The sequence below is a fragment of the Manis javanica genome, chromosome 4, assembly GCF_040802235.1.
Source record: "Manis javanica isolate MJ-LG chromosome 4, MJ_LKY, whole genome shotgun sequence".
NCBI classification, from domain to species: Eukaryota; Metazoa; Chordata; class Mammalia; order Pholidota; family Manidae; genus Manis; species Manis javanica.
In genome coordinates, this window is record NC_133159.1 from 78,370,062 (window position 1) to 78,395,004 (window position 24,943).

The window sequence follows — 24,943 nt, forward strand, 5'->3', positions numbered from 1 at the left end:
AATACAGATTTCTCTTTAAAGATATGTGTAAAAAATTAAAGATAAGTGATTGTTGGAAGCAGAGAAAAAACAGATGCTGCACGAAATGAACCATGGAAGTGGAACCTTTTCATTTTCTTTCCTTCTCTATAATGTGAATACCAATGCAGCCATTTAAGAAACTCCTTTCTAAATTAGTTTCTATACAAAGTTATTCTAAAAAAGCAAAAAGATACCTAATTCACCATTATAAAAGACTTCAAGTAAACTATCATTTCATATTTAATTCACGTAGTAAAGAAAAAATGACTAGTCAAGATTCCAAAATAGTCAGACAATAATCTCCTACTGAAGTAGCATAACCATGGTTCCTTTTACTCTTCAATACATGAGAAACAAAAGAGATGTCAAAGTAAAACTCTACTTAAAAACTATTAGATACTTAAAGCACATGATACACCTTTATCCTTACCTCAGTAATCCAAAAAGATGTCATTTTTAAATGAACAGTAGTTCACTTATTAATAAGCAATGAGGACTTTAATTCAATGTTGCACATTTTTTCTCCTAGTAATTTTCTGATACTATTAAAACAATATTTGGATAAAAATACACCTGCAACAGATACATCACCTTAGCAAATACTTACCTTACCAAATAGTTTGGAAAAGGCACTCTTTGGAATGACTACATCCAAACTAGGGGTGTCATAACTTTTGTTTAATGAGATCATAGTTATTTTATGAGTAATACTAGAGTTTTTTTGCCCTTAATCCAAAGCCCTGACAACTGCAGGTCAGGTTTGTTCATTAAGACTCTGTTAGGAGATCCCTAGGCATCCATCAGACCCAAATGGCATGAAGGGAATCATTGATCTGATATAAACCAATTGATCAAACCAAGCACAAAAAACTGTACTAATATTGGGAATAAGTTTTCATCAATAAAACTTACAACTTCTAATTGTCCTCTACTGTTGAAGGGATAAATTATAAATTCTATAGTGTACACATCATTTCTTTTTTAATGCTTCCCATTTGTTCCTCAACCCACTACAAACTAGATTTAGTCCTTATCCCTGATGAAGTTGCTCTAATCACTAATGATATCAATACCCATTAACAATATAAAAATTCAATGGAAAGCCCTTTGATTTAGCTCTTACCCTCACCAGTCTATGAAATTTAACACAACTGATGCTCTCACTTAAAACTTCCTTCTCCCTTAGGTTTTGAGCTGTTATTCTTCCATGATTCTACTGCCTATCTTTTCTGTCTTCTCTGCCAATTCTACTACTTCATATAGGTATTTGTTTACAGGTATGTATCAATCAGTAGTCCCCAGGGTTTCAATACTGTGTGCTCTCAATCTTCCCATTAACCTTATTTTGTAGATTAATCTTGTGATTTCACCCACTGTCTAATACAGTCTATATGTGCATATATAGGCAGTATGACACTGCCTATAAATAATAGGTACTGTCTGTATACAGTCTCTATAGACAGTGGACAAAATCACCAAGGAATAACAGAGAAAATAGTAAAAAGAGGAAAGGGGAAGGAGATTGGGACAGGAAGGAGGAGGGAGGGAACATAACATGATGGAACTCTGAGAATGAGACAGATGCATGGATAGAGAGTGATGACTCTCAAGTTCGTATCTTCAGCCCAGATCTTCACAAGTTCTGCTGGTCTCCATCTGGATGGCCTCATATTCACCTCATGTTCAACATGTCAAAACTGAATTCCCCACATTTTCCTCCACATGTATTCACTATTCTGCTAAGGATCCCACCATCTAACAACTGACCAAGTCAAAACTTCCCCTTTTCTATTCAACTCATATAATTCAACAACAAAATCTTTTTCTTTTCCAGATATCTCTCGGATTTGTCTGCTCCTCTCCCACCTTCATTGTCCTTGTTTTTACTCATGCCCCCATCTCTTCAGACTACTGCAGTAGTTTTACATATACCCCACCCCTACTAGCTCACAGCATGTGCAGTGGGTATTATTTAATATTATGTTACCTTTCATAGTAAGTTGTAACGCACAGAGGGCATTTTTACAATCCCTACACCTGGCCTGGGTAGGTGTTTTCAGCCTGCATAAGTTTTGATTCCATGCTTAACACAAACACATTATACAAGCATTAATACACTTTACTAAAGTATTCAGAATGAATCTAACTCCGCAAAGTCAATTTCACCGCATTATCAATTTTTCTCTACAGCAATTACCCCTATCCCTTATATCCACATTCATTTTTACTGAACAAAAAGTATTCTCATTGGCATCCGTTCTTAATATTGATATGGGCCTACTAAACAAAGACTCTGCATTTAGTGCTGCAGCTTAGGGAGTTGGAAAAGGCTCTAGCATTTGGTTGGCTGAAATGCAGACACAGTGAGTGAACTAGAAAGCTGGACATTCCTTGGTTTAATATAGAGGAAGGGAAAATTGGTGGCAAAGAAATTTGGGAAAGAAACATGTAGACAGACTTCTCTGAATGGGCTAAAAAAGTGAAGAGATTAATGTTCTGTGTGAATGCTTGCCAAAGGGTGACCTCCACAGGGGATATAAAAAATCAACTGTATAGGACGACCCACTCTGTGGATACCTGTCAGCCTGTTTCCTCAGCCACCCTGTCACTGCCCAGTAGGCTGCTGAACAAGGAGTCACAGGGACTTCTGAACAAGGAGTGGCAGGGATGGAGGATATACATGGGCTTATCAACCTGGACTTCCATTCACTGGGGCTTTGACCAGAGCTGAGTGTCCAATTTGACAGGAGCAGAGACCAACACCGAGCACCTGACCTAACACCATTTCCCGAGGGAGATCAGCCAGCTATTTGGTGGCAGACTGATTACATTGGACATCTTCCATCATGAAAGGGGCAGAATTTTGTTCCTGTTCTTACTAGAAGAGACATTTACTCTGTATACAGATTTGCCTTGCATGCAATACTTCTATGAAAACTATCATCAATGGACTTACAGAATGCCTCATCCACTGTCATGGTATTCCACACATCACTGCTTCTGATCAAGGAATTTACCTCAAAGAAGTAAAGTAATGCAGCAGGGGACCGTGCTCATGGAACTCACTAGTCTTACACGTTCCCTAACATCCTAAAGCAGCTGGGTGTCAGAACAGTGAAATGGCTGTATGAAGCCTCAGTTAGTGTCAGCCAGACGGCAATACCTTGCAGGGCTGGGGCAACATTCTACAGGAGGATGAATATGTCAGCTCTCAGTCAGCATTAATATATGATGCTGTTTTCCCCACAATCAGGATTTACAGATCCAGGTATTAAGGGGTGGAAATGAGAGTAACATTACTACTACCCTTAGTGACTCAGCAGCAAAATGTTTGCATTGTGACTTTATACCCTGCTGGTCCAGAGGTCTTAGTTCCAGAGGGAGGAGTGCTTCCACCAGGGATACAATGATTCCACAAACCTGGAAGTTAAGACTTACTGGCCACTTTGGGAACCTTATGCCTCTGAATCAATAGACGAAGTAGGAAGTAATGGTGCTGGCTGGGGTGACTGATCCTATCAAAGGAAATTGGACTATAACTCCACAATGTAGATTAGGAAGAATTTATCTGGGATATAGGGGATCATTTAGGGTATCTCCTATTATTATCATACCCTGTGCCTAAGGTCAATGAAAAATTACAATCTAATCCAGGAAGGATTACGAATGGCCCAGACCCTTCAGGGATGAAGGTTTGGGTGACCCCACCACGCAAAGAAACATGACCCACTAAAGTACCTGTGGAAGGGAAGGGCAATATAGAGCAGGTAGTGAAAGAAGGCAGTTATACAATACTAGCTGCAACCATGTGACCAGTTACAGAAATGAGAACTGTAAATGTCAAGACTATTTCCTTATTTTACTATGAATATGTTTTCTTTCCTCTTATTCCCTTATTATGTAATGTAAGATGCCCTGATTTTACATCACAGTATTTAAGTATTGTTAATTTTATATCATAGTGATATTTAAGTTGCAGGATATTGAGAAGAGAAAACATTACTCAAGGACTTTACCTCCTCTTCTGAGGAAGGCACTGATGCATTTTGGGATGTGCACAGGATAATTATCACATCAGACAGAATTATGACATTGTTGTAATTGTCTTTAAGAGGAGCCTAGGCATGGTTTAAGGGGGGTGCCAAATTGACAAGGGTTGGACTTACGATGTTATTTCTAGGTGTCAAGTTGACTAGAGTATGGTGTACCCAGATTAAACATTACTCTAGGTGATTAAACATGTGAGGGTATTCTCAGATGACTCAACAGATTGCCTGTCAATGTGAGTGGACTTCATCCAAAATCCACTGAGGGCCTGAACAGAACTAAAAGCAGAGACAGGGAAGATTCACTCTCTTCCTGCCTGCTTGCTTGAGTTGGCACACTGGTCTTTTCCTAGCCCTGGACTGGAATCTATACCCTTGGCTCTTTGGTTCTCAGTCCTTGCTCTTGGACTGCAATTGAACCACTGGCTTTCCCAGGACTCTAGCTTGCCTATGGCAGGCAGTGGGACTCCTCAGTCTTTATAATGGTGGGAATGAATTGCTCACAATAAATCTTGTCTGTGTGGGAATCCTATTGGTTCTGTTTTTCTCTGGAGAAACCTTATACAGCATAAATTTTACATTAAGATTTACTGACTAGAGATTTTATTGTTGTTTTTCGGTTTATTTCAAATTTCACCCATTAGAACTTCTGAAATTGTTTTTTTATAATTTCTCCCATTCCCAGTTTTCCCTGTTCAAATTTTTATAGGTCTAAACATGGTCAGGAGAGTGATACTTCTAGAAATGTTTAGTCTTTTAAAAATTTTATCATGTCAATTTTAGCTCTTTGTAAACTTTGGTTTCTATTACCAGCAGTATATGCCATTGGTAGAGCAAACTGGTAGAATCATAATAACAATAATGGTAATACTAATCCTAGTAGTAGCTACCATTTATTGAGCATTCACTATGTACAAGGCACTATTAAAGAGTGCCAACTTTCTTAAGTCTGCACAACCTTCTATTATATGCAGGACAAACTGTAGCACAGAGAAGTAACTTGTCCAAGGACACAAAACAACTGAGCTGCAGAATTTGCACTAAAGTGGCAATGTTAAAACATGCAGCTATGGAGTATAAACTACTTGTTTTAGTTTTTATACTTTCCCATGATGGGGGGAATGTTATTTACAAAACACAGCTTTTGTTCATTTGTTTCTATGAAGCCCTTTTTTAAAATTTTGGTATCATTAATGTACAATTACATGAGCAACATTATGGATACTAGATTCCCCCCATTGTCAAGTCCCCACCACATACCCCATTACAGTCACTGTCCATCCGCGTAGTAAGATGCTATAGAGTCACTACTTGTCTTCTCTGTGCTATACTGTCTTCCCCATAGCCCCACACCCCTAAATTATGTGTGCTAATTGTAATGCCCCTTTTCCCCCTCTTCCCAACCATCCCCCAACTGCCAGCCCCTTTCCCTTTGGTAACTGTTAGTCCATTCTTGGGTTCTGTGAGTGTGATGCTGTTTTGTTCCTTCAGTTTTTTCTTTGTTCTTATACTTCACAGATGAGTGAAATCATTTGATACTTGTCTTTCTTTGCCTGGCTTATTTCACTGAGCATAATATCCTCTAGCTCCATCCATGTTGCTGCGAATGGTAGGATTTGCTTTCTTCTTATGGCTGAATAATATTCCATTGTGTATATGTACCACATCTTCTTTATCCATTCATCTATTGATGGACACTTAGGTTCCTTCCATTTCTTGGCTATTGTAAATAGTGCTGTGATAAACACAGGGGTGCATATGTCTTTTTTCAGAATGGGCTACTTCATTCTTAGGGTAAATTCCTAGGAGTGGAATTCCTGGGTCAAATGGTATTTCTATTTTGAGTTTTCTGAGGAACCTCAAAATATTCAAAATCATTTGATACTTGTCTTTCTCTGCCCAGCTTATTTCACTGAGCATAACACACTCTAGCTCCATCCATGTTGTTGCAAATGGTAGGATTTGTTTTCTTCTTATGGCTGAATAATATTCCATTGTGTATATGTACCAAATCTTCTTTATCCATTCATCTGATGGACACTTAGATTGCTTCCATTTCTTGGCTATTGTAAATAGTGCTGGGATAAACATAGGGGTGCACATGTCTTTTTTCAAACTGGGCTCCTTTATTCTTAGGATAAATTCCTAGGAGTGGAATTCCTGGGTCAAATGGTATTTCTATTTTGAGTTTTTTGAGGAACCTCCACACTGCTTTCCAGTATGGCTGAACTAGTTTACATTCCCACCAGCAGTGTAGGAGGGTTCCCCTTTCTCCACATTCTTGCCAACATTTGTTTGTGTTTAGGATGTTGGCCATCCTAACTGGCGTGAGGTGATATCTCATTGTGGTTTTAATTTGCATTTCCCTGATGATTAGGAATGTGGAGCATCTTTCATGTGACTATTGGCCACCTGAATTTCTTCTTTGGAGAAGTATCTGTTCAGCTCCTCTGCCCATTTTTTAACTGGCTTATTTGTTTTTTGTTTGTTGAGCTGCATGAGCTCTTCATATAATTTGGATGTCAACCCCTTATCGGATATGTCAACTATGAATATATTCTCCCATACTGCAGGATGTTCTTTTATTTTCTACTGATGGTGTCCTTTGCTCTACAGAAGTCCTTTAGTTTGATATAGTCCCACTTGTTCATTTTTGCTTTTGTTTGCCTTGCCTGGGGAGATATGTTCATGAAGAAGTTGTTCATGTTGATGTCCAACAGATTTTTGACTATATATATTCTTCTGCGTTTTATGCTTTCATGACTTACATTTAGGTCTTTGATCCATTTTGAGTTTACTTTTGTGAATGGGGTTAGACAATAATCCAGTTTCATTCTCTTACATGCAGCTATCCAGTTTTGCCAACACCAGCTGCTGAAGAGGCTGTCATTTCCCCATTGTATATCTGTGGCTCCTTTATCATATATTAATTGACAATATATGCTTGGCTTTACTTCTGGGCTCTTGATTCTGTTCCACTGGTCTGTGGCTCTGTTCTTGTGCCAGTATCAAATTGTCTTGATTACTGTGGCTTTGTAGTAGAGCTTGAAGTTGGGAAGTGAGATCCCCTCTGCTTTATTTTTCCTTCTCAGGATAGCTTTGGCTATTTGGGGTCTTTGGTGGTTCCGTATGAATTTTAGAACTATTTGTTCTAGTTCATTGAAGAATGCTGTAGGTATTTTAATAGTGATTGCATTGAATCTATAGATTACTTTAGGCAGGATAGCCATTTTGACAATATTAATTCTTCCTAGCCAAGAGCATGGGATGAATTTCCATTTATTAGTGTCCACTTAATTTTCTATTAAGACTGTCTTATAGTTTTCAGGGTATAGGTCTTTCACTTCCTTGATTAGGTTTATTCCTGGGTATTTTATTCTTTTTGATGCAGTTGTGAATGGAATCATTTTCCTGATTTCTCTTTCTGCTAGTTCACCATTAGTGTATAGGAATGCAACAGATTTCTGTTTTTTAATTTTGTATTCCGAAACTTTGCTGAATTCAGATATTAGATCTAGAAATTTTGAACTGGATTCTTTTGGGTTTTTTATGTACAATATTGTGTCATCTGCAAACAGGGACAGTTTGACTTCTTCCTTGCAAATCTGGGTGACTTTTATTTCTTTGTGTTGTCTGATTGCTGTTGCTAGGACCTCCAGAACCATGCTGAGTAAAAGTAGGGAGAATGGGCATCCTTGCCTTGTTTCTGATCTTAAAGAAAAAAATTTCAGCTTCTCTCTGTTAAGAATAATGTTCTCTGTGGGTTTGTCATATATGGCCTTTATTATGTTGAGGTACTTGCCCTCTGTACCCATTTTGTTGAGAGTTTTTTTCATGAATGATGTTGAATTTTGTAGAATGCTTTTTTAGCATCTATGGAGATGATCATGTGGTTTTTGTCATTCTTTTTGTTGATGTAGTGGATGCTGATGGATTTTGAATGTTGTACTATTCTTGCATCTCTGGGGTGAATCCCACTTGATCATGATGAATGATCTTTTTGATGTATTTTTGAATTCGGTTTGGTAATATTTTGTTGAGTATTTTTGCATCTATGTTCATCAGGGATATTGGTCTGTAATTTTTTTTTTTTTTTTTTTGGTGTGTGTGTGTGGTGTCTTTGCCTGGTTTTTGTATTGGAGTGATGTTGGTCTCATAGAATGAGTTTGGGAGTATCCTCTCTTCTACTTTTTGGAAAACTTTAAGTAGGATGGGTATTAGGTCTTCACTAAATGTATGATAAAATTCAGCAATGAAGCCATCTGGTCTAGGATTTTGTTCTTAGGAAGGTTTTTGATTACCAATTCAATTTTGTTGCTGATAATTGGTCTCTTCAGATTTTCTATTTCTCCCTTGGTCAGCCTTGGAGGGTTGTATTTTTCTAGAAAGTTGTCCATTTCTTCTAGGTTATCCAGTTGTTTCCATACAATTTTTCATAGTATTCTCTGCTAATTCTTTGCATTTCTGTGGTGTCCATGGTGATTTTTCCTCTCATTTCTGATTCTGTTTATGTGTGTATACTCTCTTTTATTCTTGATATGTCTGGCTAGGGGTTTATCTTTTATTTATTTTCTCGAAGAACCAGCTCCTGCTTTTTATTGATTCTTTCTATTTTTTTTGTTCTTCTCAATTTTATTTACGTCTGCTTAAATTTTACTATGTCCCTCCTTCTACTGACTTGGGACTCATTTGTTCTTCCTTTTCTAGTTTCATTAACTGTGAGTTTAGACTGTTCATTTGGGATTGTTCTTCTTTCCTGAGGTAGGCCTGTACTGCAATGTATTTCTCTCTTAGCACAGCCTTCGTTGCATCCCACAGATTTTGTGTTGTTGAATTATTGTTGTCTTTGTCGCTATAGACTGCTTGAACTCTGTTTTTATTTGATCATTGACACATTGATTATTTAGGAGCATGTTATTAAGCTTCCATGTGTTTGTGGGCTTTTTCATTTTTGTGTGTGTAATTTATTTCTAGTTTCATACCTTTGTGGTCTGAAAAGCTGGTTGGTACAATTTCAACCTTTTTGACATTACCGAGGTTCTTTTTGCGGCCTAGTATATGATCTATTCCTGAAAATATTCCATGTGCACTTGAGAAGAATGTGTATCCTGTTGCTTTTGGATGGAGTGTTCTATAGTCTGTTAGATCCATCTGTCAAATATGTTGTTCAGTGCCTCTGTTTCTTTACTTATTTTCTGTCTGGTTGATGTCCTTGGGAGTGAGTGGTGTGTTGAAGTCTCCTAAAATGAACACATTGCATACTACTTCTCTCTTTAATTCTGTTAGTATTTGTTTCACATATGTAGGGGATCCTGTGTTGGGTGCATAGATATTTATAATAGTTATATCCTCTTGTTGGATTGATCCTTTTATCATTATGTAATGTCCTTCTTTGTCTCTTGTTACTTTCTTTGTTTTGAAATCTATTATGTCTGATACAAGTACTGCAACTCCTGCTTTTTTCTCACAATTAGATTCATGAAATATCATTTTACATACCTTTACTTTCTGTCTGTGTATGTCTTTGGGTGTGAAGTGACACTCTTGCAGGCAGCATATAGATGGGTCTTGTTTTTTTATCCATTCAGTAACTCTACGTCTTTTGATTGGTGTATTAAGACCATTTATATTTAGGTGATTATCAATAGGTATGTACTTACTGCCATTGGAGGCTTTAGACTCGTGGTTACCAAAGGTTCAAGGGTAATTCCCTTACTAACAGTCTAATTTAACTAACTTCCTATGCTATTATGAACACACCCTAAAGGTCTTTTTTTTCCCTCCTTTTTCTTCTCCTCCATTCTTTGCATGTTATGAATCATATTCTGTAGTCTTTGTCTATCCCTTGTGTGACATCTGTGTAGCCTTAGGAATACTGCCATCTATAGGAGTCCCTCCAAAATGCAGTGCAGAGGTGGTTTGTGGAAGGTAAATTCTCTCAGCTTTTGTATCTGAAAATTGTTTAATCATTCCTTCAAATTTAAATAACCTTGCCTGATAAGACTATTCTTGGTTGAAGGCCCTTCTGCATCATTGCATTAAATATATCATGCCAGTCCCTTCTGGCCTGTAAGGTTTCTGTTAAGTAGTCTGATGATAAAGTCTCATGGGTTTTCCTTTGTATGTGATCTTTTTTCTCTAGCTGCTTTTAAAAGTCTGCCTTTATCCTTGATCTTTGCCATTTTAATTATTACATGTCTTGGTGGTGTCTTCCTTGGGTCCCTTGTGTTGGGAGATCTGTGGATCTCCATGGCTTGAGAGACTATTTCCTTCCCCAGATTGGGGAAGTTTTCAGCAATTACCTCCTCAATGATACTTTCTATCCCTTTTTCTCTCTCTTCTTCTTCTGGTGTCCCTATAATGCGAATATTTTTCCGTTTGGGTTGGTCACACAGTTCTCTCAATATTCTTTCATTCTTAGAGATTCTTTTTTCTCTCTGTGCCTCAGCTTCTTTGTATTCCTCTTCTCTAATTTCTATTCCATTTACTGTCTCTTCCACTACATCTAATCTGCTTTTAAATCTCTATATTGTATGTTTCATTTCAGATACAGAATTTCTTAATGACTGAATCTCCGACTTAAATTCGTTTCTGAGTTCTTGAATATTTTTCTGTACCTCCATAAGCATGTTTATAATTTTTATTTTGAACTCTCTTTCAAGAAGATTGGTGAGTTCAGTTTCATTTGGCTCTTTTTCTGGGGTTTGTGAGATTTTGGTCTGAACCATGTTCTTTTGACATTTCATATTTCTGTGTGGTGCCCACTACTGCCCAGAAGCTCCAGTCTCTGGAGCTGCTCAGTTCCTAGAGTGAGGTTGGGCATCATAGGGGAGTGGTGCTGGTGCCTGGGGGGAGGAAAGTTCTGTTTCCTGATTCCTGTCTGGGTGCCTGTCTCCAGTGTCAGAGCCAGTGGGCCAAGCACACAGGTGTAAGCCCCTGTGTTTTGCATCTCTAGCTGTTGTAGGCAGGGCCTCCCTCTGGCTGGCCTGGTGCTAGCACAATGACCTCTGGTTTGTGAGCCAGTGCCAGCAAGCTAGGAAGAAGGTGCAGCAGGCTGCATGTCACAGTGGCGGGCCTTGGAGCTGAGTAGGCAGCCAGGGGCATGGGGCACCTGAGGTTCCTCAAAGTTCCCAACCAGCTGGGCTGAGTGCACCCAGACAGCCCTCTTGCTGCTAGTAAGCCTCTCAGACTGGCTGCCTTTCCTCTGACACAGAGCAGCTAGATATGCAACCCTCCTCCACAAAGTGCCGGAATCTCAGTCTGTCAAGCACTCTGCCTGTCCGAGCTCTGCAACGTCCAGAGCACCACACAATACAGGTTTCTGCTCACAAAGCAGAGCTCCAGGGCTAGGTGTTCAGGAGTCTGAAGCTTCCACCACCTTCCTGCTCCATTTCCCTTCCTCCCGCCAGTGAGCTGGGGTGGGGGATGGGCCTAGGTCCGACCGAATCAAGGCTTTTGTACATTACCCTGCTTTGTGTGGTCTTCTCTGTTCATGAGGTCTGTATGCAGCCTGGTGCAGCCTTCTTCCTTGTTGCTGTCCTAGGGTTAGTTGTATTAACTATATTTTCATACTCTTCGGGGTTTTGGGAGTTCTCCATCTCACCTCTCATGCCACCATCTTGAATCTCATATTTTATTCTTTTTGATGCAATTGTGAGTGGAATTGTTTTCCTGATTTCTCTTTCAGCTAGTTCTTTAGGGTACAGGAAAGCAACAGATTTCTGTGTATTAATGTTGTATCCTGCAACTTTGCTGACTTGAGGTATCAAGTCTAGTAGTGTTGGAGTGCAGTCTTTAGATTTTTTTATGTGCAATATGGCATCTGCAAATAGTGACAGTTTGACTTCTTCCTTACCAATCGGGATGCCTTGTATTTCCTTCTTTTGTCTGACTGCTGTGGCTACGATCTCCAGTATTATGTTGAATAAAAGTGGGGAGAGGGGGCACTGCTGCCTTGTTTCCGATCTTAGTTGAAAAGCTTTCAGCTTTTTGCTGTTAAATATGATGTTGGCTGTAGGTTTGTCATATATAGCCTTTGTTATGTTGAGGTACTTGCCCTCTATACCCATTTTGTTGAGAACTTTTATCATGAATGGATGTTGAATTTTGTCAAATGCTTTTTCAGCATCTATGGAGATGATCATGTGGTTTTTGTCCTTTTCGTTGATGTGGTGGATGATGTTGATGGACTTTTGAATGTTGTACCATCCTTGCATCCCTGAGATGAATTTGATCATGGTGTATGATCCTCAATGTATTTCTGAATTCGGTTTGCTAATATTTTGTTGAGTATTTTTGCATCTATGTTCATCAGGTATATTCTTCTGCAGTTTTCTTTTTTTGTGGTGTGTTTGCCTGGTTTTGTTATTAGAGTGATGCTGGCTCCATAGAATGAGTTTGGAAGTATTCACTCCTCCTCTATTTTTTTGGAAAACTTTAAGGAGAATGGGTATTATGTCTTCTCTAAATGTCTGATAAAATTCAGCGGTGAATCCACCTGGTCCGGGATTTTGTTCTTGGGTGGTTTTTTTTATTACTAATGCAATTTCATTGCTGGTAATTGGTCTGTTTAGATTTTCTTTATATTCCTTGCTCAATCTTGGAAGGCTGTATTTTTCTAGAAAGTTCCAGTTCTTCTATGTTATCCAGCTTGTTGGCATATAGATTTTCACAGTATACTCTAATAATTCTTTGTATTCCTGTAGTGACCATTGTGATTTTTCCTTTCTCATTTCTGATTCTGTTGATGTGTGCAGATTCTCTTTTTCTCTTAATAAGTCTGGCTAGGGATTATCTATTTTGTTTATTTTCTCAAAGAACCAGCTCTTGGTTCATTGATTTTTTTCAATTGTTTTATTCTTCTCTATTTTATTTATTTCTTCTCTGATCTTTATTATGTCCCTCCTTCTGCTGACTTGGACCTCATTTGTTCTTCTTTTTCCAGTTTTAATAATTGTGACTTTAGACTATTTAGGATTGTTCTTTCTTCTTTAAATAGGCCTTGATTGCTATATACTTTCCCTTTCGAACTGCTTTCACTGCATCCAACAGAAGTTGGGGCATTGTGCTGTTGTTTTCATTTGTCTCCATATATTGCTTGACCTCTGTTTTAATTTGGTCATTGATCCATTGATTATTTAGGAGCATGTTGTTAAGCCTTCATGTGTTTGTGAGCCATTTTTTTCTTTGTACAATTTATTTCTAGTTTTATACCTTCCTGATCTGAGAAGTCAGTTGGTAGAATTTCAATCTTTTTGAATTTACTGAGGCTCTTTTTGTGGCCTAGTAGGTGGTCTATTCTGGAAAATGTTCCATTTGCACTTAAGAAGAATGTGTATCCTGCTGCTTTGGGGTGTAGAGCTCTGTAGATGTCTGTTAGGTCCATCTGTTTTAGTGTGTTTTTCAGTGCCTCTGTGTCCTTACTTTTCTGTCTGGTGGATCTGTCCTTTAGAGTGGGTGGTCTCCTAAAATGAATGCATTGCACTGCATTTGCTCCTTTAATTCTGTTAATATTTGGTTCACATATGTAGGTGCTCCTGTGTTGGGTGCATAGATATTTATAATGGTTATATCCTCTTGGTGAATTGACCTCTTTATCATTATGTAATATGACTTTATCATTATGTAATATCCTTCTTTATCTCTAGTTACTTTCTTTGTTTTGAAGTCTATTTTGTCTGATACAAGTACTGAAACACCTGCTTTTTTCTCCCTGTTTGCATGAAATATCTTTGTCCATCCTTTGACTTTTAGGCCATGTATGTCTTTGGTTTTGAGGTGAGTCTCTTGTAAGCAGCATATAGATGGGTCTTGCTTTTTTAGCCATTCTATTACTCTGTGTCTTTTGATTGGTGTATTCAGTCCATTTACATTTAGGGTGATTATCGATAGATATGTAATTGTTGCCATTGCAGGCTTTGGATTCATGGTTAACAAATGTTCAAGGGTAGCTCCTTTCCTATCTAACCCTTTAACTTTAACTCACTATGCTATTATAAACATAGTGTGATGATTCTTTATTTCTCTTTCTTATCCTCCTCCATTCTTTATATATGTTTTATTCTGTACTCTTTTGTGTTTCCCTTGACTGCTTTTGTGGATAGCTGATTTTAATTTTGCCTTTAGTTATTATTTGATTGGTCTACTCTCTTTGCTGTAATTTTATTTTCTCTGGAAACATCTATTTAGCTTTAAGAGTACTTCCATCTAGAGCAGTCCCTTTAAAATATCCTGTAGAGGTGGTTTGTGGGAGGCAAATTCCCTCAACTTTTGCTTATCCAGAAATTGTTTAATCCCTCCTTCAAATTTAAATTATAATCGTGCTGGAAACAGTATTCTTGTTTCAAGGCCCTTCTGTTTCATTGCATTAATTATATCATGCCATTCTCTTCTGGTCTGTAAGGTTTCTGTTGAGAAGTCTGATGATAGCCTGATGTGTTTTCCTTTGTAGGTGATCTTTTTTCTCTCTCTGGCTGCCTTTAATACCCTGTCCTTCTCTTTGATCTTTGCCATTTTAATTTTTATATGTCTTGGTGTTGTACTTCTTGGGTCCCTTGTGTTGGAAGATCTGAGCTTCCATGGTCTGAGAGACTATTTCCTTCCCCAGTTTGGGGAAGTTTTCATCAATTATTTCTTCAAAGACACTTTCTATCCCTTTCTCTCTTTCTTCTGGTACCCCTATTATGCAAATATTGTTCTGTTTGGATTGTTCACACAGTTCTCTTATTTCATTCCTAGAGATCCTTTTCTCTCTCTCTGCCTCAGCTTCTCTGTCTTCCTGTTCTCTGATTTCTATTCCATTAACAGTCTCTTGCACCTCATCCTGTCTGCTCTTACGTCCTTCTATTGATTGTTTCATTTCTGTTATCTCCCTCCAGACTTCATCCCTTAGCTTTTGCATATTTCTCTGCAGCTCCATCAGCATGGTTATGACTTTTATTTTGAATTCTTTTTCAGGACCATTGGTTATACCTATCTCGCTAGGCCCTCTCTCTGGCATTATTTGAGTGATTTTGGACTGGACCAGGTTTTTCTCCCTTTTCATGGTGATAGAAGTGATCGCCGGCAAGTGGCACATGTGTCAGCTGGGAGACAAAGTCCCTTCTTGCTTGCTGGTCTCCCTGCCCTTCTCTGCTGCCTGTGCCAGTTACCCACACACAGGGAGCAGTCTCTGGGCTAATTTCCTGAGCTGTCATGGGCGGGTCCACCCTTTGGATGGCCTGGAGCACTGCTGGGGTTCGCAGGCGCATGGCGTGTTCTCCTGCAAGAACTGCACCCCTTTGTGCCTTTTGGACTTTGTGCTGGCTTCTTCTGTCTGTGCCAGGCAGCTGCATGCTGGCAGCAGCCTCTGGGTCTGACCTGGTTAGCTGTTTGCTGGGAGTAGACTCTGTGTGATTGCTGTGTGTGGGGCTGGTCCCCGGCTGGTCTGCAGCAATGGTGGGTCAGCTGGTTCACTTGCAGTGCCAGCGGGTGGAATGAATGGCAGGCTGCTTATCACCGTGAGGGGCTTCAGAGCTACATTGCCACCCTGGGGTTAAGGCGTGTGAAGTTCCTTAAGATTCCCAGCCTGCTGGGCTGAGTGTGTTGGGACGATTTTGTCCACCTGTTAAACCCTTGTCCCTTCAAGACTTTTAAAGTGCCTGCTTTTCTTTTTTCCTGGGGGAGCTGGCAGTGGGGACCCACTTGTAGTCTCCATCTCAGGTTTTACTTTTCAATTTCTCTAATATCCAGTACACCATGCAATGTGTGTCTGTACTCCCAGTGCAGATTAGTAGGGCTGATTCTTTAGTAGTCCTGTGCTTCCACTCCCTCCGCACTCTGATTCTTTTCTTCCCACCAGTGAGCTGGGGTGAGGGGAGTGCCTGGGTCCCACCGGGTCATGGCTTTGTATCTTACACTTTTTGTGAGATGCTGAGTTCTTGCAGATGTAGATGTAGCCTGGCTGTCTTACTGTATCTTCTGGTCTCTCTTTTAGGAATAGTTGTATTTTCTGTATTTTGAAAATACATATGGTTTGGGGAGATTTCTGCCACCCTACTCACGCTGTCATCTTGAGCACCTCCTTACTCATGAAGGCTTTTGACTCAACTAGCTCAGAGTGGAATAAGAAATGTCAGGAAAGGCACTGGTACCACACAGCCTGAAAATAAGTTGCAACACACAGCAGCATTTCCAGCTGCTTACCAGTAGGAAGTGCCACGGGGGGACATGGGCTGTGAACACTGGCAAACAAAAATTCCTACTTCCATGTCTCTTTAGGATAATTTAGCATGGCTGGTCCCCCTCATTTTATAGTTTTCCCAGATTAAAAAGAAAAGGAAAAACAAAAACAATCAAAACCCTGAAACCAACATTACATCAAAAACTTTAATACAAACCAAACCAAAAACTGGGGTTTTATGAGGTTGCCTTGTGGTTATGAAAAGAATGAGAAACTTTTGAAAGAAAGAAGTCATCAAAGCCAAGAGAAGCTCAATGTGGTTTAATAGCAACTATCATTGCACCCAAGCCTTGACCACTTCCGATGTAGCTGTTTCATTTAAGATGTTCCCATTCCTGATTCACTCAGTATGAAACAGCTCTTAAGAGTGTATAAAGATGATAATGATGCTGATAATAATAGCAGCCAATATCTACTGAGTGCTCCTTATGTACCAGGCACATGCTGATTTTTTTTGTTTCTCATTTATCCTTCACCACAACTTCAACTTCAATAACAAGGAAACTAAGAAGACTCAGCAGGGTCAGACAGCAATTGGCAGTCCTGTTAATTGGGAGTATCGAATACAGAGCCCATGTTATGTTCTTAACCTTTAAGCTATATAAATGTTGAAATAGTATTTTTAAGAGTTTATTATTTTAATATGTACTGCTGTAAGAATTAATGGTATAATATTTAAATTCTAGGCATCCAAAAAATACATAAACATCTCACATAATATTCTTGCAATAAGAAATTCCTAGAAGAATTTCTTTCAATTTCAAACTAGTAAACTGGACAAAAATATAATTTATTTATCAAATGACAACTGCCACAATTATGATGATTGATAAGTCAGGAAGCGGCCATGTATTTACAAGTCTATAAATAATGAATGACTTCCTGCACATATAAAGTTCACTTTTGTCAACAAATCTCTTAATGTTTCTGTGATATCAGCAATCCCATTCAAAAGAAATCTACAGAAAATTTTTTCATAGGTGAAGTCTCTGCTTTTCAAAGTCAAGTGCTTTGTGGGTTTCATAAACTACAAAGGTAAAAATAAGTCAGAAAGCTCTTAATAATCCTTTTTTTGTTTGTGTCTTCATAAAATGTAAATTCTTACTTTCATTCAGTGTTTGAGAGATATATGAATGATATAGTGAAAAGCAAATATTTGTATTTGGAGAGGTGTCTTACATTACTAACTGAAAAAATCCAATTGGAAAAAGGATTGTCTATTTAGATGTATCAAGTATCTCTTTTATAGCATTTATTACAACCCTAATTAAATAAGTAACTGTGCAATTAAAAAAATATCTATCTCTATATACACTTTATAAGCAACACCAGTGGCTGATCTACCACTGCACTATCAGAAATAAACTGTTTTTCATTGTAGGTGAGCAAACAATATTTGTTGAACGAATTAGCCAGTCAACTCTTGGTTTAAAAAGTAAGGAAAAAAAACCCCTCTATTACATACTATATATTAAACAAAGAGAACAGGAATTGGATGCTGCAAAAATAAGCTACGAGGTCTATTTAGTGTGGGCATATGGTAAATTTCTGTCACACCAAAACCATCCAAAAAACTACTCTCACACAAGGCTAGTAGTCCATGTCAGATTCTATACCACAAGACAAAATCATAGCAGGGAAAATTTTTTTAAATTTTCTCTTGCTCTCATCCTCAACATATAAATCCAAAAAGATGTTTGCAATCTTCCCTACCACATGCTCCAAATAGTCTTTTTTAAAAATTCAAGCAATATGATGGTATTATTTAAAGATTTGCCATGCTGAATTTTCTTGAAAAACTGGCATATCACTTTTTAAATAATTAGCTCCCAACTTCTGAAAAATTACATACATCCTTTAAGGTGGGAGTTACATATAAATGTAAGATATTTAATCTTAGGCTAAGGTCAAAATTAGTTTTGGAAGAAAACTTCTGTCCAGATTTATAGGCATACTGGCCAACAGAAGAAGAGTTTACAAAACTAAATATGTAAAGTTGTAATTTTTTATTTTTATGAAGATTTATATAAACTTACCAGTAATTACAAATTAAATGTTTTTTTTCTTGAAATGCCACTAAAATAGAACTAAAGAGTATGTATAATGCAGTAAGAGATGTTAAACATTAACTTCAATTTCATAAAGAAAAACAAACCCACTAGGTAATTCATGTGTGGGACAATTCTTTAATGCTGCTGAAAAAACACATTTTCTAAAATAAATCATGTAGAAGATTTCACAACTTCCTCCAACAAAGTAGGTTTTAGTTCCTTAATATTTATTCATGTGTTCAATCTAAGGAAGATTAGTTTTTATTCTTCATATCAAATCTTTGGTTCTTAAACATATCACATAATTCTTTTGTATTTTCTTCTAGAATTACAGGAAAAGGAAGGGAAGTCAAAATAAATCTTGTGTAGTATCTACTTAATTCCTAGTACAAAGGTCCCAAGAACTTCAAAAGAAAGGCATTTCAGCACTCAGCTGCTTTAACTTTTATTCAAGATACCTTAATGGTTAAGAAGTGATGTGTAGGGGCAAAAAGCTTTCAAATAGATCAAGCATGACTCAAAGACAGTTGGTCTCATCAGGAAAAATATTCCAGAATTAACATATTTGTACCCCTCCATACTCACAAGGGGAAGAGTCAGACATGAGTTATATGAAACATCAGTGAATCATTTTTACTTCTATGGGCTTAACAAAACTGACATGGAAAAACAAGTATGTAAAGGGATAGCACTAATCTTAGTACTTGGTTTTACCTTAGGTTAATTGAATATTATCTAATTTTAAATTACTAAATACTAAGTAAATATTAAATTTTATTTAGTGTACTAAATACTAAGTTCAATAATAAATTAACTCAATCATTTTTGAAGACCAAAAATATCAGGTTCAACCTATTAAGGGTCTATCAATGGAACCAGTGATTGGTTAAAGATAGTCAGTCAATAAAAGTGTACTGCAGAAATGCTTTTTAAAGAACATCAATACTCAAAATTAATTAAAAATAAAGTATAACTTTTAAAAACAGCTGCTCGAAAGTTTACTATAGTGTTGTGAAATAACTATAGAGTATCAATGTATCAATAGCATTAAAACCATTAAAAATGATATAAAACATTAAGTAAACAAAGTCCATGAATCAGGATTGATACGAAAGAATCCATACTGAGTGACTAAGAGAGAGATGAGGGGGAAAAAGAGAAAGGTCTCTTTAAGGAGTAGCTTTAGCTAATATGCATAGAAAAAATGAGAAAATATGAAAGTCACCATTTTGGAAGCCCATTCTAAAACCATTAGGTGAATACAGGACAAGAAATTTATTTGGTACAAAAGTATTTTTCAACTGATTATTTAATAGTTGCAAAGAAAAAACCGTACCTTTACAAGGGAGAGAGACCATGGTAACCAAACTCGGCATCATCAATAGTGGGAACAACCTACATACTTCCTGATTTATAAAACAGAGCTCACAACATCATCATCTAAATGTTAAAAAGGTTTAACTGACTCTAGCTTACAGGAACTATGACACCATGTGCAAGAAATCTTACAAATCCAGAATATAAGACAAAACAATTTGTCTACATCTGTGAAAAGTCAATGTCATCCTGATGTTTGTTACTGTTTCTTTTCTCTTCAGTTGGTCTGGACAGAGGTTTATCAATTTAATTGATGACTTCAAAGAACCAGCATTTGTTTTCGTGGATTTTCTCTATTTTTGTTTTGTACTACTTTCAATTTCATTGATCTCTATTCTTTTTATTACTTGTTCCTTCTATTCTTCTACTTGCTTTAGATTGGATTTCCTCTTACATGTCTGGTTTCTCAAGGTAGAAGCTTACTAGTTTGAGACTTCCTTCTTTTCCTGATATAAGCATTTAATGCTATGAATTTTCTACTAGGTGGTTTCACTGTTTTAGGTGGAGTCCACAAATTTTGATAATATTGTCTACATTTTCATTTAATTCAAAATGTGTTCTAATTGCCCATGTTCTAATTTCCTCAAAAAACTGAAACTAGAAATACCATACAACCCAATAATTCCACTTCTAGAATTTACCCAAAAAAACAAAATCCCTGATTTGAAAAGATATATGCACACCTATGTTTATTTTTGCATTATTTACAAAAGTCAAACTATGGAAGCAACCTAAGTATCTATCAATAGATGAATAAAGAAAATGAGGTACATATACACAATGGAATACTATTCCACCATAAAAAATAAAGAAATCCTGCCATTTGAAACAACATGGATAGATCTAGAGGGTATTATGCTCAAAATACCATATGATTTCACTTGTTTATGGAATCTAAAAACACAAACAAAATGAACAAAACAGCAGTAGAGTCACAGATACTGAGAAGTGACGGTTACCATGGGGGAGGGATTGGGGTGGGTATGTGGGGAATATGAGGGGGATAAAGGGCAGAAAAATTGTCAATCATAAAATAAGTTGGTCATGGAAATGGTAGTACAGTATGGAGAATATAGACAATGATATCTTCCTAGGTTGACAGATAGTAACTGCACTAGAGGGGGTGAGGATTTAATAATATGGGTAACTGCTGAACCCCTGTGTTGTATACTTGAAACCAGTATAAGATTGTATAACAATGATAATTTTCAAAAAAAGGTGTATATATGCTTCAATAAAAAAAAAGAAGATATGAGACCCTACCAAATAACTTGTAAAAATGTACTTAACGGCAGTTTTTGTTTTACAGAAACAAAGTTAGTTATGACTTATACACAATAGTTTAACTTTTAGTCTGTATAAGTTTTATTTTCCTAATTATTCATAAGCCAGATGCTCTAATAATTTTTAATCAAGCATCATCAAGCTCATTAGTTCTTTTCAGCTATCTAAACATTATTATTTTATGGAAGAACTATAATTTGCCCATCTCAAAGCCTTCAGTATCTCTTATTTTCTAATATCCTTTAAAGACAGTAATATTCCTATGATCATTTTGCAAACTATTTTAACATACAGGGATATACACTTTCCTTTGAAATAGGTAATTTAACCAAGGATTTGTTACTTTCACCTATTTTGTGCTTTATACGTCTGTTTTACATTTTATTATAGTTTAGAAGAATATTCATTGGCTTAGTGAGAAAAAAATGGAAACAAAACCAAAGGAGAGCTCTTTCTACTTGTTATGTCTTAGCCCCACCCACATTTTGGGTCTATTTTGTAACAGGAAAAGATTCTTTTGGTTATACTTCAGAATTTTTAAAAAATTTAGTTCATTCTGGCCATTTCTGCTTGCCCACTTAAATTTTTCATTACAAATCAACATTTTTTTAACACAAATCTGCATATAGGTCTCAATATTTGAAAAACTATTCAAAAAACTAATAATTCATGATTCTAATATATTTTTAAGCGTTTTTTAAATTTTGGTATCATTAATCTACATTTACATGAGGAACATTGTTTACTAGACTTCCCCCATCACCAAGTCCCCCCCCACAGACCCCATTACAGTCACTGTCCATCAGCGCAGTAAGATGCTACAGACTCACTACTTGTCTTCTCTGTGTTGCACAGCCCTCCCCATGCCCCCCCATTATACATGCTAATCATAATACACCCTTTCTCCCCCCACACCCCTTATCCTTCCCTTCCCACCTATCCTCCCCAACCCCTTTCCCTTTGGTAACTGTTAGTCCATTCTTGGGTTCTGTGAGTCTGCTGCTATTTTGTTCCTTCAGTTTTTGCTTTGTTCTTATACCCCACATATGAGTGAAATCATTCGGCACCTGTCCCTCTCTGCTTGGCCCACCTCACTGAGCACAATACCCTCCAGCCCCACCCATGCCACCGCAAATGGTAGGATTTGTTTTCTTCTTATGGCTGAATAATATTCCATTGTGTATATGTACTACATCTTCTTTATCCATTCATCTACTGATGGACACTTAAGTTGCTCCCATTTCTTGGCTGTTGTAAATAGTGCTGCGATAAACATAGGGGTGCATCTGTCTTTTTCAAACTGGGCTCCTACATTCTTAGAAATGCAGAACTTAGAATTCTTAGAGGTGGAATTCCTGGGTCAAATGGTATTTCTATTGAGTTTTTTGAGGAATCTCCATACTGCTTTCCACAATGGTTGAACTACTTTACATTCCCACCAGCAGTGTAGGAGGGTTCCTGTTTCTCCACAACCTCGCCAACATTTGTTTTTGTTTGTCTTTTGGATGGTGGTGATCCTTACTGGTGTGAGGTGATTCTAATGTATTCTGACTGTAGCTTATGCTTGATACAAATGTAATTCTTATTATCTTTCCATGTAAGAGCATCAAGTACACTGATAACTCAGTTCAGCTTAATTCTCCCAGTTCTGCTTTTTCTAGTTTAAGGCTGTTTTGTTTTTTCCATTTTTAAAGTCTTAATATTATTGACATTTCACACAAAAACAAGACAAAACATCTGAATTCCTAACTTTTTAGTACTCTTTTACAGCTCTTCATTTATGTTAACCATCTTCAGTTACACAACAGAAAATTTAATTTACGTTATGGTTTTTTTTCAGTTACCAATTTCTTCTTTTTGCTTTCAGTTTTCTGGTTTTTGTTCCCAGATGGTGATGCTGTTTCTTAACTTTACTAAATAAAAGTAATGTCCAACTTTGAAGTCATTCTATTTGCTTTCTAAATCAGTAACAGAGTTTCAGGATTAACACAATTTTTTCTGCCTGCTCCTGTTACAATCCAACTGCTACTTGAGAACAGAAAACTGAAACAAGAAATAGTATCTTTTCAAAGATAGTTGGCCTTTCTTTTTCACCCTCATATTCTTGACAAAGACCATATAGAAGTCTGAATTTGCCTGTGGAAAATGATGTCTAAGTTGCAAAAGATACCTGAGGATAGTTATATAATCAGCAGCTGTTTAGTAATAGTTAACACAATTTTTTTAAAGTTCAATTTTTCATTTTGACATCTCTCCTCTTGAAAAATTATAAGCATGTACTTTGCTTAATTTAACATCTTATATGAAATTAAGGCTATAGTATTTTATAAGATATAAATCACATTATCAAAGCTTTTAATGAGATAATGACATATATTCTACATGCTGGGTAATACTTCACCTGCATAATTAACAAAAATTAGCTGAAATTAAGTTTTAAAATTACCCATGGCAAAATCCCTATTATAAAACAGACTTCTAAAACCTAAAAAGCAGGTCTGACATGCATCATTTATTTTCTGTTACTTAAAACGTATTGTAAGGAAGGAAAATACTATTTCTAACAAAACTGTGTAGACAGCAAAAAAAATATTAGAATGAGGAGTCTAGGCCACAGTAAAACCCTTAAGTATTACAGAACATAAAGCTGATTAAGAATTCAATTAAAGTAGGAAACTAAATTGCTTAAGAGCACAGCAGTGCTTAAAAAAAAAAAAATGTTTAAAGGGAAGGGGATGAGAAAGATGACAAGAAGCACTACCAGACTCCTTACCCATTGTTGCTGGTGCTGGAGCTTCCTGATGGTATTTTCAGCTTGCTCCAGTTTAGCACTGGCCTCATCACTCTGTTGTCTGATGGTGGCCAACTCCCGTTTTATGAGGTAGTTTTCCTCAGCCTCCTGGGCTCTTGTCACTTGTCCCTTAGGACATAATTTTTTTGTGTATAAAGCAACTTAGGACAGATTCAAGAAAGACTGCCTTTGTGAGGTTTAGTTATTTGACATGTTTAAAAAAAATCACCTCAGAGAACAGAAGAGCCTAAGTTATTATTAGCCAGCAGCTCATTATTGCTCCAGCAAAATTTGGGAAACTAAATGAAAAAGTCATCTGACAATCTTAAGGACAATTCTTCTTTCAGTCAACAAAAATTCAATTCATGCAATATTATTGAGTTGTACATGCAGGACTAAAATTTTCAATAAAAAATAGTTTATTTTGCAAAATGCCACTGATTGCCATTTGGAATAAATACTTTAAAATGAGGTTAGTTTTAAAACGTGCAAAAAGTGTTTATATTAATAAACCAAGATAACACACTGTTATAAAAAATTAAGTTTATACCCAAGTATACCACCCAAAAAATTATTTCTAGGAAAATGCATGTAAAATTGCATGCATTAAAATATGAATTTCTAGTTTTAGGACTTTCCTTAGAAGTAAAGTTAGAGAAAATGCTAAAAGAGAAAAACTATACCTGTATCAATCTATCTGCCAAGGAAGCACTTTCCTACAAAAGGAAAAATTCAGATAGAAATATAAGAAAGAGAAATAAAATAAAGATGATAAAATTAGGAAAAAGAAGAAACAAAGCATACCCAAATTCCACCTACTTTTCATTGTAATTCAAATGAACATTTTAATTTTAAAACTATGTTTTACTGAATGTGCTTTTACTCTTAAACCTTAAGAAAAGTACATCAAGATAAGGATAGACTGCAGAAAATCACACTTCTAGAAGAGACCAAACACCAATTCCGAGAGGTTTTCCATTCTTTGGGAAAAGCAAGTATCTTCTTTTCAAAGCACACTTTTAAGACTTTATTTGTAGAGTCAGCCATATTGTCAAGCCATGTATATGAAAGGGAGAAGGAATTTGAGTAAGCAATTCCACTCATAAAGTATGATAGCAATTTGTGCAACAGCAACTTCCAAAGAAACAAAGAA

At 36.8% G+C, this 24,943-nt stretch overlaps 1 protein-coding gene across 7 annotated transcripts in view; it reads right to left on the reverse strand.

The window, feature by feature from the left end:
• EVI5 (ecotropic viral integration site 5) overlaps nt 1-24,943 on the reverse strand; it is a 219,898-nt gene that overhangs the window by 83,960 nt on the left and 110,995 nt on the right. For 4 of the 7 annotated variants that reach the window (XM_036998074.2, XM_036998073.2, XM_036998076.2 and 1 more), the window contains exons 12-13: nt 24,474-24,506; nt 23,773-23,919 (exon numbers count right to left, since the gene is read on the reverse strand). The exons of 2 other annotated variants lie outside the window; for them this stretch is intronic. In XM_036998074.2, coding sequence (XP_036853969.2) covers nt 23,773-23,919; nt 24,474-24,506 — 180 coding nt within the window. The remainder of the gene's footprint in view (nt 1-23,772; nt 23,920-24,473; nt 24,507-24,943) is intronic. One more of the 7 variants, XM_036998077.2, reaches the window with a different exon arrangement.